The sequence below is a fragment of the Thermobia domestica genome, chromosome 9, assembly GCF_964235325.1.
Source record: "Thermobia domestica chromosome 9, izTheDome1.hap1.1, whole genome shotgun sequence".
Classification (NCBI taxonomy): Eukaryota; Metazoa; Arthropoda; class Insecta; order Zygentoma; family Lepismatidae; genus Thermobia; species Thermobia domestica.
Window position 1 is genome coordinate 2,464,150 of NC_137462.1, and position 13,786 is coordinate 2,477,935.

Below are 13,786 nucleotides of genomic sequence, written 5' to 3' on the forward strand. Positions count from 1 at the left end.
TTAAATTGATTGTTTCCTGTATGTAAAAATTTTTTTCTTTACATGCATATAAATAGGCTTGCCAGACATCCCGGTTTGACCGGGATAGTTCCGGTTTTGAGAGGTCATTCTGGTGTCCCGGCCGGTTTCGTGTTTAGTCTCAGTCAAACGGCGAAGTCTAGTTTTTACTTGCAAACTTATTTAACAACTTCTAACACTTTTTTCCATAGAGAAGTCAATAGTGAGAGGACTAATGCTCTGCAAAATGAGTTTTGCAATGACTTGCAATGAACTCTTTGATAAAATAAAGGACAATAAATGCTTTAGAGAAAAATTCATTCAATTTAAAAGTATAATGGGTAGTGGTTGTTGTTTTTCTCCTTGTTTTGCATATGTTAAACTGGTTAGTTGTTAAATTTTGTCTTGCTTCTATTTCTTCTTCTTTTTTAATATATGAATTTCAGCAGAAGCGAGTCTTCAGAGAAATTGAACTGCTTGTGAAATTAGACCACCAAATTTGACCTTCTGAACAGCAAATTTTGAGACTACAATGCTCCAGACTTATTTCTGCATTATTATTATTATTATTATTATTATTATTATTATTATTATTATTATTATTATTATTATTATTATTATTATTGGGCACTACAAATTGGACACTACAATACTGTCTTTGTGCATGCTAATATTTATGCAGTATAAATTTGCTTAATTTCTGAGTAGTCTCTCAGAATAAATCTTATATTGGAATTTTGGAAAACGTACACTATAAATTTTCATCGTGTATGTGTTTTGTTATGCTCAGAATTTATTACGAGAATTTAAAATATTGGTATTAACATTGTCCTGGTTTGGAGCTTTAGAAATCTGGCAAGTCTACATATAAAACAACATTTTCTCTTCATGTTATAACCGAATCAATATTTAGTTCAACAGGACAACGATTTAAGTAAGCCATTAATACTATTTCATAATAGCACCTTCAATAAGGTAACTTGGTTAGGCAACTACTCATGTGTTCAAGCTTTTATTTATCTGATTCGTAGTGTTATAATAATTACTGGCATTATTACTAAGTACCCAGGTAATTAAGTACAACACTACAACCGATATGTAAAAGAAAAGAATCATGTTCTGTTATTCAAATTTAATTCTGACAACTAATCACGAAATGATTATTCCTAATAAGGAGTTAACAGTGACAGAAATGATGTTAAAAAGAGAAAAACATTTGCCTTATTTGTCTACCTTACATTCCCAAACGAAACTGTTCCTGTTGCCAACACGCTGATAGTAGGCTTTGTGAACGAAACAAAAGAGGAGCAGTTTCATTAGAATCCCGTTATTTTAAGACACAGCGTCTCAAATTGTCCGTCCACATAAGATGACCGGTCGCACTTGGTAGTCACACGGAAGTCAAGGACATGAGCCACAAAAGCTTTTTAACTGCTTCCACTCCACGTAATAGCCACGGTTGTTATCTCCCAACACGACATTTAACACCATTCACGTTTGTTACACACTATTTATTACCACTGCCACCACACAACAATCAAGGAATATTTAAGTTTCACACATTACACTCTACCAATCATGTCGGTTGAAGATTAACTGGTTCTCTTGTTATTTTCAGTCTTCTAACATTTTTCAAATATCAATAGAGGATAGACAAAAATAGGGTTTATTTGATTCCTTAATCAGAAATATCATCACCTCTACATTCTTTACAATATAACGCCCTTCTACACAAGCTGCATAGTTGGAAAGCTAACTTTTCCTAGATGTGGCCTATTAGCATAAGCCAATTTCATCTGCAAAGGCAAATTAACACCTACTCTACTGTACAGATGATAGTAGTTTCCGATTTTAATAATTGTTAATTTTAACTGAGTCTCTCTCTGACTAAGTTACATGAATTAAAATATTTCACGCGAAAGAAGGATACGGAATTCACTTTCGCATTCTATCTACTCCAATTATACTTCCACCCAAGTTACTTTGTCAGGCATGTAAACACTTCGCAATGTCAAAAACAATAAGCATTCGGTTCCCGGTGGGGACACTCGGTCGAAAAAATGTAAAAACTTTTTCAGGCAAGCCATCCTGAGCGATGTTTTCCCAGTTTTCTTCATTCATACCAGGCAAATGCCGGCACGGCACCTAACATACAGATCAAAGGCCGCTTCTTTCCTTCCTCAATCCTTTCTTCCTTTCCTTTTCTTGGATAGTGTGCTCGCCGAGGGACGTCGTCCTTCATACGTGACGGGCTAAATTGCCTTAGATGCCGAAAGCCTAGACATCAAATTTCTAAGTCCTAACGACAGCATTAAACAAAACGAGTAAGTGTTACATATTTTTTATAAATCTTAATACAAATACTCCATTACAATGGAACAAATCTGTAAGTAATGAAAATATTGGCGGAAAAAATGATCTGATACCAATTACAAAAGGACTCCTATATATCTTTAGCGGATCAGTCTGGACAGCTTAGATTTATGTAAACAAGGAGATATCTATACAATGATCAACAGTAAAAAAAAAAAATTACGACCAATCACTACGTCTCTTAACACAGCACATACTAGAAACAGAAATATTAGGAAACAGATCAAGTATTTATATGGCTTCGTATATCAACAATGTATTACAAGACCGAAACTTATAATTTACAATTTGTCTACAACGACCTTCCCTTAAGAACCTTAAAAAACACGTTACGAGCTTAGGGGCAAAGAAGATAATTTAGTCAACTGGAAGAATGTATGTTGACAGGTTGTAAGGTCTTTTGTTACTTACCTTCCCGCTGCTCTGTCACCAGCTCAGCCCTGTTGTACTCAAGGTTCTCCAACAGATTTACGAGGGTGGCCAGTCGACTCCACGAATCCCCTGGTGGTCTGCAACCAAACAGGTTAACTTCACTTACAAAATAAAGAACTTACGAATGGACACTCAACTAGTTTTAACACATCTTTGTACTTAAATGGGTTCTTTCGCCTCCCGTCCAATAAATTCATAATGATTATTCGAATTCGTGAGTGGAGCCATGGAGGACAATCTCAAGTGACAAGCGGCAATAGCTCCCGTATGTACATGAATACATTGAGAATATTCCTTATACGAGGGATGTTCGACAGAAAGGTACAAAGCATAACATTTTTACGTTATTCACTACAACTTAATGAAAATTTATTTGTAGATTAATAATATGTCTTAGTGCAAATTTGAAGACTTCGGTTTCTGATCATGTATACCCGAGAAGCGGACATTAAAAATAATGACTCGTCTGGAAAACTGGTCAAGAGAGTAGAAGTGATGTCAGCAATGCGGCCCATGTGCGCCAAAAACACTCCACCTGCAGACATTCATACGCAGATTGTACAGGTGTATGGGGAGGACTAAATTTCAAAGATATATGTAGGGAAGTGGTGTCGTGCCTTTAAAGAAAATACACCAATATTGTTAATAACAACTCTGGACACAGCGGTAGACCTAGTAACTTCAATCACTGACGTTACGCTTGGAACGACTAGAGCACCCATTCTACAACGCTTACCTAGCCCAAGTGCCTTGCAAAAATGGCTGACCACCAATACCTGGCATGTGATTATGTCAAAACCTCTGCCTCACGGTGGCTACGACAACTTGACGCGGATTTCTATGCAAATGGTATAGAAAACTTTATGGAGGACTATTGTTGAGTGCCCTCTATCATCAGGTGTGTTGATCTTCCAGGTATGTCTCACACATAAGCCACAACAGGCTTTGTAACTTTTTTTTATCGATCATCCCTCGTATTACTGTAAAAATACAATATAACTCAAAATAATACATGATAAGGGATGCAAACATAATAAACGTATACATTAGTCCTAATTAAAACCTTATGACGGAATTAGATTTTAGTATATACATTAAATATTCATTATTTTACAATTTCAGGGCTACTAAAATCTTGAAAGTTAGCGAGTTACTATTTAGAAAAAATATGAACAAATAAATAAGAAAAAAGACAAGTGAGTTTCGTTTCAAAATGTGAAACTATGGTAGATTTTCAAACTATGTGAATTAAATACTCCAACTTGAAGTAGTACATGTATTGTAACTGATTACAATAGAGTAATAATATCAAAGACCGAACTTGTTCTTCGAATGCTGAATCCATATCAAAAAGCTACTACTCGATATCTCTTACTGTTCTGCCTCTGGAGCTTAACATTGAGACCAGAAGTGCTGATTTATGTCTAACACTTCCTGTTGCAATGAAGGAATAAAATCAGAGACGAAGCATATTCTTGCGGCACAGAATCCATTTCAAGAAATTGCCTGTTACAATCTACTTCTGTTTAATCCATTATGCGACTAGTGGATACGAAAAAATCGTAATTTTTGAACACACAGATAATGTCAAGACAAAACTCGTTCTCGGGACGTGATGTCAAAAAAAACTTTCGATCTCTCTTACTGTCTCTGCTCTATGGAAATTACTGAAAGTAGAAGTACTAGTAAATCACTCCACTTTTGGCAACGTGTTGCGGGTAGCGATGGTATGCTCTTTTGAGATGCTGAACAGATTATCAAGAACCACTTCTCGATTTATTCGACCGTTTTTACTCTTTGAGGATCAGTCTTGAAACCGGAAATGGTTATTTCTACCACTTCCGGTTTGAAAATTAAATGAAATCTTTGAGTTTTACGTCCCACGTTTATGCCGGTTAGGCTAAAGGAGACGGTGATGATGAGTAATGAATGAAATGCTGGAATGAAGGAAGTGGGAGGAAACGGGAGAACCCCGAGAAAACCCACGCACACGGTGTTTGTCCACCACAAAGTTCACTTGGCGGGGGCTGGGATCGAACCCGGGACCCCAAGCACCAGAGGTGAACGCTCTACCACTGAGCCACCGCGGCCCTACTTCTGAAAAATGAAATGAAATCTTTGAGTTTTACGTCCCACGGTTATGCCGGTTAGGCTAAAGGAGACGGTGATGATGAGAGATGAGTGAAATGGTGGAATGAAGAAAGTGGGAGGAAACGGGAGAACCCCGAGAAAACCCACGAGCAGGCCCTACTTCTGGTTTGAGTAGAGGGTTGACGGACGAGATACAAACCTCTTCTTGGGACGCCGAATCGATTGCAAAAAATGGTTTTCGACAAATGCTCTATGAAAATCAGTTTGAAAACGGTAGTTGAAGTAAATTTCAACTACTTGTGGTTTTGGTAGAGTTTTTTCAGCTGGTGACGATTAAAAAAAAAAAAAAAGCTTCTCACTATCTATTACTGCTTTTGTCCTATGGCGATAAACGTTGAAATCGGACATGGTTCATTTCAACTACTTCCGGTTCGAATAGAGGATTAGAGAGGTGGAATCTATTCTTGAGATCGTGAATCGATTGCAAAAAACAGCTTTTCGATATCTCTTATCGTTTTGCTTTGATATTTGTCGACAGACGGACGACGGACACAGGCGTTCGATAAGACTTGAAACTTACAAAATTTCTTCTCTGACTTTCACCGGACTTTTCTTTTTTAAACAATTTTGTTGGTATCCTTCACACAATTTGAATGTTAATATTTAACCATATATTTTCACCAACATTTTACACGAATCTGGAGTTATGCTCAAATAGGATTTCGGGAAATGAAAACGTCCTGACAGTTTCTCATTGTCACGCACTGTCTCTGGAGTCGCGTAAAAAGATCGATGGATGTACTCCCCAAAGGAATTCCACGATTCAGTCCCTCCTCTTCTTCTACAATGTTCTTAAAGTGCTTGCAAGCTAGTGACACGTAATGAGAACAGTAGCTCTCTTGCCGTTATTTCTGGTTTTCTAAGCCACACTTCGAATTTCTTATCTAAAATTCCCTACTGGATTAACACGAAACAGTTGAGCTGCATGGGAAACGTACATGGGATCATACGTATCAGAGATATCTATTCTGACCATTCAATTGCACAAAACTATTTATGAGACAGTTGTACAAAGATATCTTCATTATCTTGACCTAAGAACAAAATTTCAAATTCCACTTCAAACATATACATGTTCCTTTATAATAGCTGACACTCACGGATCGAATAATCGATGATGATGATGATGATAACAACAACAACAACTACTACTACTACTACTACTACTACTACTACTACCACTACAACTACAACAACAACTACTACTACTACCACCACCACCACTACTACTACTACTACTACTAATAATAATAATAATAATAATAATCAACTTCAACGTTTGTGACACTCAGGAAAGACTCCAAGTCAAGACTTTTTCTTGTAACTAATGTCTTGCTTTTGTATTTTAACAGATTAATAAACGAAGCCTTAACTTTTTATCATAAATATAACTAGTTTTTCAACGTACTTAAATCACATGAAAACAGTTTCCTAGTGTGAAGTATTATTGCAGTTAAAAAGAAAAAAAAAATCTTTTGAGCCGTACTTACCCAACTCTATAGTCTGCGCAAGAGGGCGGTGGATTCCACACGGAACTATGGCATAACAACCAGTCACACCAGATCTACAAAGAAACATTGTCTTACATCAGCTGTTTATTTCTATTATATATTTAAGCATCTTCCTTTCTTTGAATTATTTTGTTCTCTAAAATGCTCACTGATTTGTATGCAGAACTGACATGGGTAGCGGATCCTTTCCTCATAATTACCTTTTGAACAAATGGTATTTCAACATAGGTTACTCTCTTTTTAAAGGTCTAAAATTTAATGAGTAGGTAGAAACATTTTCTTCAGTGCAACAACGTTTAACGTTATGTTTCAATCCTCAAGTTCTTTCACCCATGCTACTAGTTAGCTTAGATTGTTTACGAAAACAAGATATTTCGACCTATTGAGTCTTACAGTTTACATTGTACAGGGCTCAGTCAATAAATAACCGGAAAAGTTGTGTAAAAAATACAAAACTTCGACAAAGTTTGTGCTTCTTTGTGGTGTCCTGGCCTGACAGCCTGACTTTCGAAGAGGATGCTAGGAACCAGTGAAACAAGATGGCGGCATCCTTGTAAGTTTGCACCAACGTGGAGCAGCGGAGTTCTCATTAGATTTCTGCTAGCTGAAGGATTGAAACCAATCGAAATTCACGGTCGGATGTCAGTGCAATATGGTGAAAGTTGTTTGAGTTAAACACAAGTGTACGAATGGACAGGTAAGTTCAAACGGGACGTCACAAGTGTTAAAGATTCGCCACGTTCAGGATGCTCTGTGTGTGTAGTCACAGAGAACAACAATGCGTGAGTTTATCAGTTGATATGGGAAAACAGACGTATTACGATGAGTAATATTGCAGCAAAGATGAACATTAGTGTCAGATCAGCGTACCATATTGCACTGTTATGCGACGGTGAATTTCGATTGGTTTCGACCCTTTAGCTAACAGAAATCTAATGACACTCCGCTTCCCACGTTGGTGCAAACCTGCAAGGGTACCACCATCTAGTTTTGCTGATTCCCAGCATTTTGTTCGCTAGTCAGGCGTGCCAGGACCATCTGATAATAGTTCTAGGACATCGCAAAAAAAAAAAAAAAAAAAAAAAAAAAAAAAAAAAAAAAAAAAAGCAGCACAAACTTTCTCGAAGTTTTGTATGTTTTATACAACTTTTCCGGATATTTATTGAACTGACCTTGTATTAAATCTAGTAAAAAAAAAAAAAAAAAAAAAAAGGAAGAAAAAGTTGTTACTTCCATTGGTTTGCTTTCAGGAATTACAGACAGAAAAGATGAAAATGAGAACTGCACTTTTGATAGCGATTGTACAAGAACATCGTTACTAACCCATAACCATGTTTAAATATGAGAAGGCAGACAGTAATGACCTACATGGTGTTTACATTATTCTACAATTTTAAATAGGTTGCCTCACAGTATGGGCAAGTTAAGATAATCACAGTTCAAAATTGTTTTACCCTTTCATAATGTTTACAGGTCTATAAAGATGAATGCAGAAGTAAGTCTAACCTTAATTGCTGGAAGAAGGACTTGCATGTCTTCATTAACAACAAATCTTCCAGAAGACACATTTTCTTTTAACAGAGACACACAACGCTCCAGTAACAAGTTGAACATTTCTAGGGATACAACCAGGGCACTCTCCTGCACTGCTGATCTATAGCCTGGTTCTACATGACTCTCTGGAACGAAAAGACAAACACACTGAAATGAAGTAAAGGCAGGATAGGGCCCAAAGATGCAACTCATCTATCTAGAAAGTCACAGTAAGAACTTCAATTACAGACATGTAAAGAGTGTACAACAGGTAATAATTAACAACAAATCCTCTCTAGATATAGTTGAGTTGATTTTGAGTTTAACGTCCCTTTCAGCAGCGAGGCTATATGAGACGGGTCTGTAGACGCAGCAAGTGGTAGGGCATTGGTTTCGTTTTCGGGAGGTCGTGGGTTAGATTCCCGTTGCCGACCATCCTCACTGATGTTTTCCAGGGTTTTCCTGTCCTACCAGGCAAATGCCGGGATGGTACCTACTAAAGAGGCTCTGGCCGATACCTTCCCAAATCCTTCCCATTGTTGTTGTTGTTGTTGTTGTTATACATCCAGTATAAAATGGCCTCTGAACTGTATCTGGTGATTGTTAAATAAATAAATAAATAAATGAAGTGAAAGCATAGTGATTAGCGCACGTTACAACAGAGACCTGAATTTGATCGCCACATCAGCCGTACTTTTTCTATTTTATCAAATCTATATTTAAAAATATTTCTTGTTCAAAACGTCGGCTGTTTCCTTTTATTTCCCCACATCTAATTCTACCACTATTACCTTTTCTTTTTCTAAGAACACGTGACGTATCAAAAGTAAAGTGCGTATTCTTATGGATATGACAAGCCTACAAATGGAACTGTGTGTACAGCATAACATATACACATCATGTACGTCAAGACAGTAGCGTATTCGAGAAAACGCATTTTCCATATTCTTCTTCAAAGTTTGTGAAAGTTCACAAAGTACCAGACGTATGATTCCTTCAAATCAGCTAATATTCTTGGCTTATTCATAAAATGACTTCTTTGAGTTTAACGTCCCACGTTTATGCCCATTAGGCTAAGGGAGACGATAATTAAAGCAAGTGAATGATAATGAAAATAGTGGTAGAATGAGAAAGTGAGGGAGGACACGGGAGTACTCTGAGAAAACTGAGCTGGGGATCGAACCAGGGACCCCAGGCACCAGAGGGAAAAGCGCTCTACCGCTGAGCCACCAAAATAAGCATTAAAACATAACTCGAAAACAAAATAAAATAATACACATTCAATGACATACTAAAAACTTAAAAGTCATGAACATTATTCAAATGATCAGTGATTGCAGAATGCATCTTCTTGTGAAGAAATGAAATTCTTTTTATGCAGTCCAAAAATAAATCATTTAAAATACTACCGTCTTCTATGGCAATCCAACATTTATCACAGCAGATACTCGACGAAAGAAATTAATGATAGCTTCGGAATGAGTAGGTAAGTAATCTATATATATAAAAGAGAACGTACAAATCCTTTGTTCCCTCATCACGCTAATACGGCTGAACCAATTTCTTTTATTTTTGGGGGGTTATTAGGATTTGGACCCTAGATGGTTTTTATCATATCACTTTAATTTTTAATTACCAGTGTCTTGAGATAATTGACCATTCAAGTGTCCATAACGTACAAATCCTTTGTTAGTTCATCATAGGTAAAAATAAACGTATTTATATGCAACCCGCATGACCGTGTCACTCGGCGGGTTAACATAAATGACAGGCGATATAATGTTAACATTTACTGCAATCTACTATGGTTTTTATCATATCACTTGAAAGCGAAAACTTCCGGGATGACCGCAGCGAAGCGGGGCGGGTTAACATAAATGACAGGCGATATAATGTTAAGATTTACTGCAATCTTCTATGGTTTTTATCATATCACTTGAAAGCGAAAAAGTAAAAATTATCTAAGTAACAAAGTTTATTGCGTTCCGGGGTGACCGCAGCGAAGCGGGGTGAACGCTGCTAGTTACATATATTTTAACAGTTCGTAATTAACTGAGGCTGTATATGATAACTAGTGATGGGCAAAACAGTTTTTTTTATAAAAACCGAAAACCGGTTTCTATAAAAACCGAAACCAAAAAAACCGACATTTCAGTTTTCTCCAAAACCGGTTCGGTTTTTACCGAAACTGGTTTCGGTGAAAACTTTTCGAAGACACATAAAACTATTTCTGTGGAAATGGATTCGGTTTCCGGAGAACAACGAAACACCATTCTGGTCAGAAATAGAACAAATTTTTGAAAAAAAAACGGAATCGGTTTTGAAGAAAACCGAAACCGGACCAGGTGAAAAACCGAATCGGTTTTGGAGAAAACCGAAACCGGTTCCGGTGAAAAACCGAAACCGTTTTTTTTGGAAATTTTCAAAAACCGGTTTTTGTGCCCACCACTAATGATAACAAGGTACTTTTCCATGCAAGTTATCAACTGATATCTGTAAAATATTTCTTCAATCGTACAACACATTAAAAAAAAAAAAAAATCCGAAACAATATTAACATCCAGTCTTTAATCACAAGCTTTTAATGTTACATTCTCATCTTTTCAGGTTGGGACTCCTCAAAATTTACGTGAGAGTTGCAAAAGAACTTTGTATGACAATGAAGGAAAATACATATTTTCTGCAGTTTAATTCATATCTAATAATATAAATGGGAATTATATCTCTGAGTTCTTTTAAATAATATGGCTCCAAACTCGAAATAGAGACTTAGACACAAATCTAACGGGGACGACATAACAAAAACGGATCCATTTCTGTAGAACCATCTGTCACTACAGATGCCATTTATTTGCTAACATCTTTTAATATATTCACAATCGGTTGATTTCTGGATTTTAACCATGCACAAACATTTGCTTGTTTATGAGAGATATTTATACGGTTCTAAAGTTTGTACATTTTAAGCTACTTAAAGTTTACCAAGTGCACAAGAACTTTTAGTGCATCCTGTGCTTCTTGTTTACATCATATACGGACACAAAAGAAACTCTTAATTTCTTACTGAGATTGCATTTTACCTTTAAATTCCAAAACGACAAATAAGATACATTATGCAACAACAAAATAACAAGCTAATTATGCAACCCATCTCGTTGGGATTTCGAATTATTGAACAAGATGGTATGAATCACACACACCTGTCACGCAATAGGAGTAAAAATAGCGAATATATAAGCTTAAAAGCAGATGGACAGTGCCACGTGGTTTTCGTACGTAAAAAAATAAATTTCCGCCAGATCAACCAGGACACACCTTCTACGTGAACTTTCTCAGAAACGTAATACAATGGTTGCCTCAATCTTGAGAGGCATCACTTCATATTCTTTCAAAACAAAACTTTACGGCCTGAGGCTGAATGTGTCTTTCGGAAGAAACAAGCGATCTCTCACTGAGTACAGGGGCCGGTTTTTCTAGTGCACTAAGTGAAACAATGAGGCGAAGTGACAATGAACCCTACGAGCGATGGTGCAGAACGGTCCAGGCCTCCAATAAAAACACGATAAAAAAGAAAAGGGAAAAAACCAAAGCGCGTCCTTGAAACAGCCTTGCTAAGCTCGGGTCATTTCCCGGACGCCGAGCGCGCATTCCTTCGACAGGTACAACGCTCCTGGTAAACAACGCCTCCATCTCTTTGGATCGGCCTTGCCAGGTCATGACTCATTTGTCACTGTGTGTGGAGGAGAATTCGTCACGGACCAAGACTCTGGCCAGATGGTCACTTGCCATTTACCTCATCTCAACATGAATGGGATGCAACGATATCTTACCATAGTTTCAGGTCAATTACATTTTGTAGAAAAACTATCTCCAAGATGCTCTTCCATCTCCGAAAGTGGGAGTGAGAGTTGTTCCTCCGACAACTGGTTACGATTGTTCACTGATAACTCCATCACTCTTTCTTTTCTTCAATATATCGCAGAAATAAATACCATTAAACATTTACAAACGTCATTTCCTACTATGGTTTGCAGCTGAGAAAATGCAAGTTTGAAATTTTATAACGATGCTTGAACAAATAGACGGATGATTTACCATTTATCCAGATTTGCTATTATTATTATTATTTTAAGACGGGTTTCCTATTATGAACATTCTCCTCAAGAGTCTGTTGCAATTACTGTATGCAAATAGTTCGACTTCCCTATAGCAATAGAAACACAGAATTTATAATAATTTTTCACATTGATCACTTGCACGGCACACCCTCAAACTTCCAGCACAGTCTTCAATATTTAAATTGGAGCTTTACGTTGGGAGGCGTCATTATCAAATGAGAAATTGGAAAAAGAACAGTCAAAATATACAAATCTTAGAACTAGAATTTCTATCAACCTATTTCGCCACTCCTGTTGGGTGGTTGATCTGGAGTTAAGCGTTACTTTTAGCACTGAGGCTATATGAGACGTGGACCTACAGTTTAACGTGGGACCCGAGCCACATGAACTCCCACAATCACTTACGTTGACATGTGGACAATGAGAAAGGAAGTTCATCTGCCAAGAAGCAGTGAAAAGAATGTAACATAGTAAGAGATTGGTTGGTTGGTTTGTTTTTCGCGGACTTAAATGAATGTTTTCTACAGTGTTGGAGTCATACTAAGTAAAATACCCGTTCTTCGCACGGGGAGAATAGGAGTATGGGAAATAAATTGGCATGTGAAAAGAAATATCTCTTCGAGAATTTCAAAACCCACCAGAAATCCCAAATATAGGGAACTTTAAACTTCGGCTAACCAAGGAACGGGACGAAACACAATTGAAAAAATGAAAAACCAAAAAGGTTCTTTTCCTTTACTGAAAATGTTTATATTGGAGAGAAAAAAGTATATACTATTCAAAAGAATGAAGTTTCTAATTGATGTTCCTGATGTTTTTAATGTACACCCCACCCCTATGTCACCCTATTAATGTATAGTCGATACTCCCATTGTTGCTAAACCTTCTGCACTGCATTGAGTGAAGCTGTGGATGTAAGTTTTGATTCGTCTTTGTCATTTGGACAATGTTTATGGAAGTGAAGGATACAAATGCCGTGGCGGATACAGAAGTTCAAAGGGGGTGGGGTTAGAGCTTCCAAGTTCATATAATTTTAGGTGTTCGTATCTTTACATAGTAAATGCTTATTTTTCCATAAAACCTCGACACTGCCCTCCATATGGCACTCGACGTAAGCAATGTCCTTTACAAACGAGGCGGTTGCATGTTATCAAGAGAAAGATCAAGCGCGAAGGCTAAATGTTAGCGAAGAAATGGCTACAAAAGTAAGTAAAACGTTTAAATCTGTGTGGAGAGTCAGTCGGGAATTGAACATACCAGAGTCCACAAAAGGAATATTCTATGGAAACTATTACAATTGTATTCGTACAAATTGCAACTGCTACAAAAACTGAAGTCTGATCAAGCGCCTGAGTGTTTCGCAATAATTACTTATGAACTCGAAAATTGAAGATCATTTCGCATGTCATTTTCCTCTAACAGTAAGATAGATGCATCCTCTTCGTTCGTAAAGGACGATGCTTACGTCCATCCACTTTCACAGAGACTGTAGGAATTAAGGGTTCGAATCCCCCACCGACTACGTTACTCAAGACATGCTGCAGAAGGATTGATAAGAATGGAATACTTACTGGACATCTGTAAGATATTACGCGTGGCATCTGTAAGATATTACATTAAGCATCTTTGGACTTGTTAAAAGTTTCACGAAGGTAAATTTCATCCCTTCAA

The 13,786-nt window shown here is 37.1% G+C and overlaps 1 protein-coding gene across 2 annotated transcripts in view; it reads right to left on the reverse strand.

Annotated features, from left to right (window-relative positions):
• The window catches only part of Smg6 (Smg6 nonsense mediated mRNA decay factor), a 262,862-nt gene that overhangs the window by 68,174 nt on the left and 180,902 nt on the right, over positions 1-13,786 (reverse strand). For both annotated transcript variants that reach the window (XM_081770438.1, XM_081770437.1), the window contains 3 exons: positions 7,971-8,143; positions 6,444-6,517; positions 2,782-2,879 (listed from right to left, as the gene is read on the reverse strand). In XM_081770438.1, coding sequence (XP_081626564.1) covers positions 2,782-2,879; positions 6,444-6,517; positions 7,971-8,143 — 345 coding nt within the window. The remainder of the gene's footprint in view (positions 1-2,781; positions 2,880-6,443; positions 6,518-7,970; positions 8,144-13,786) is intronic.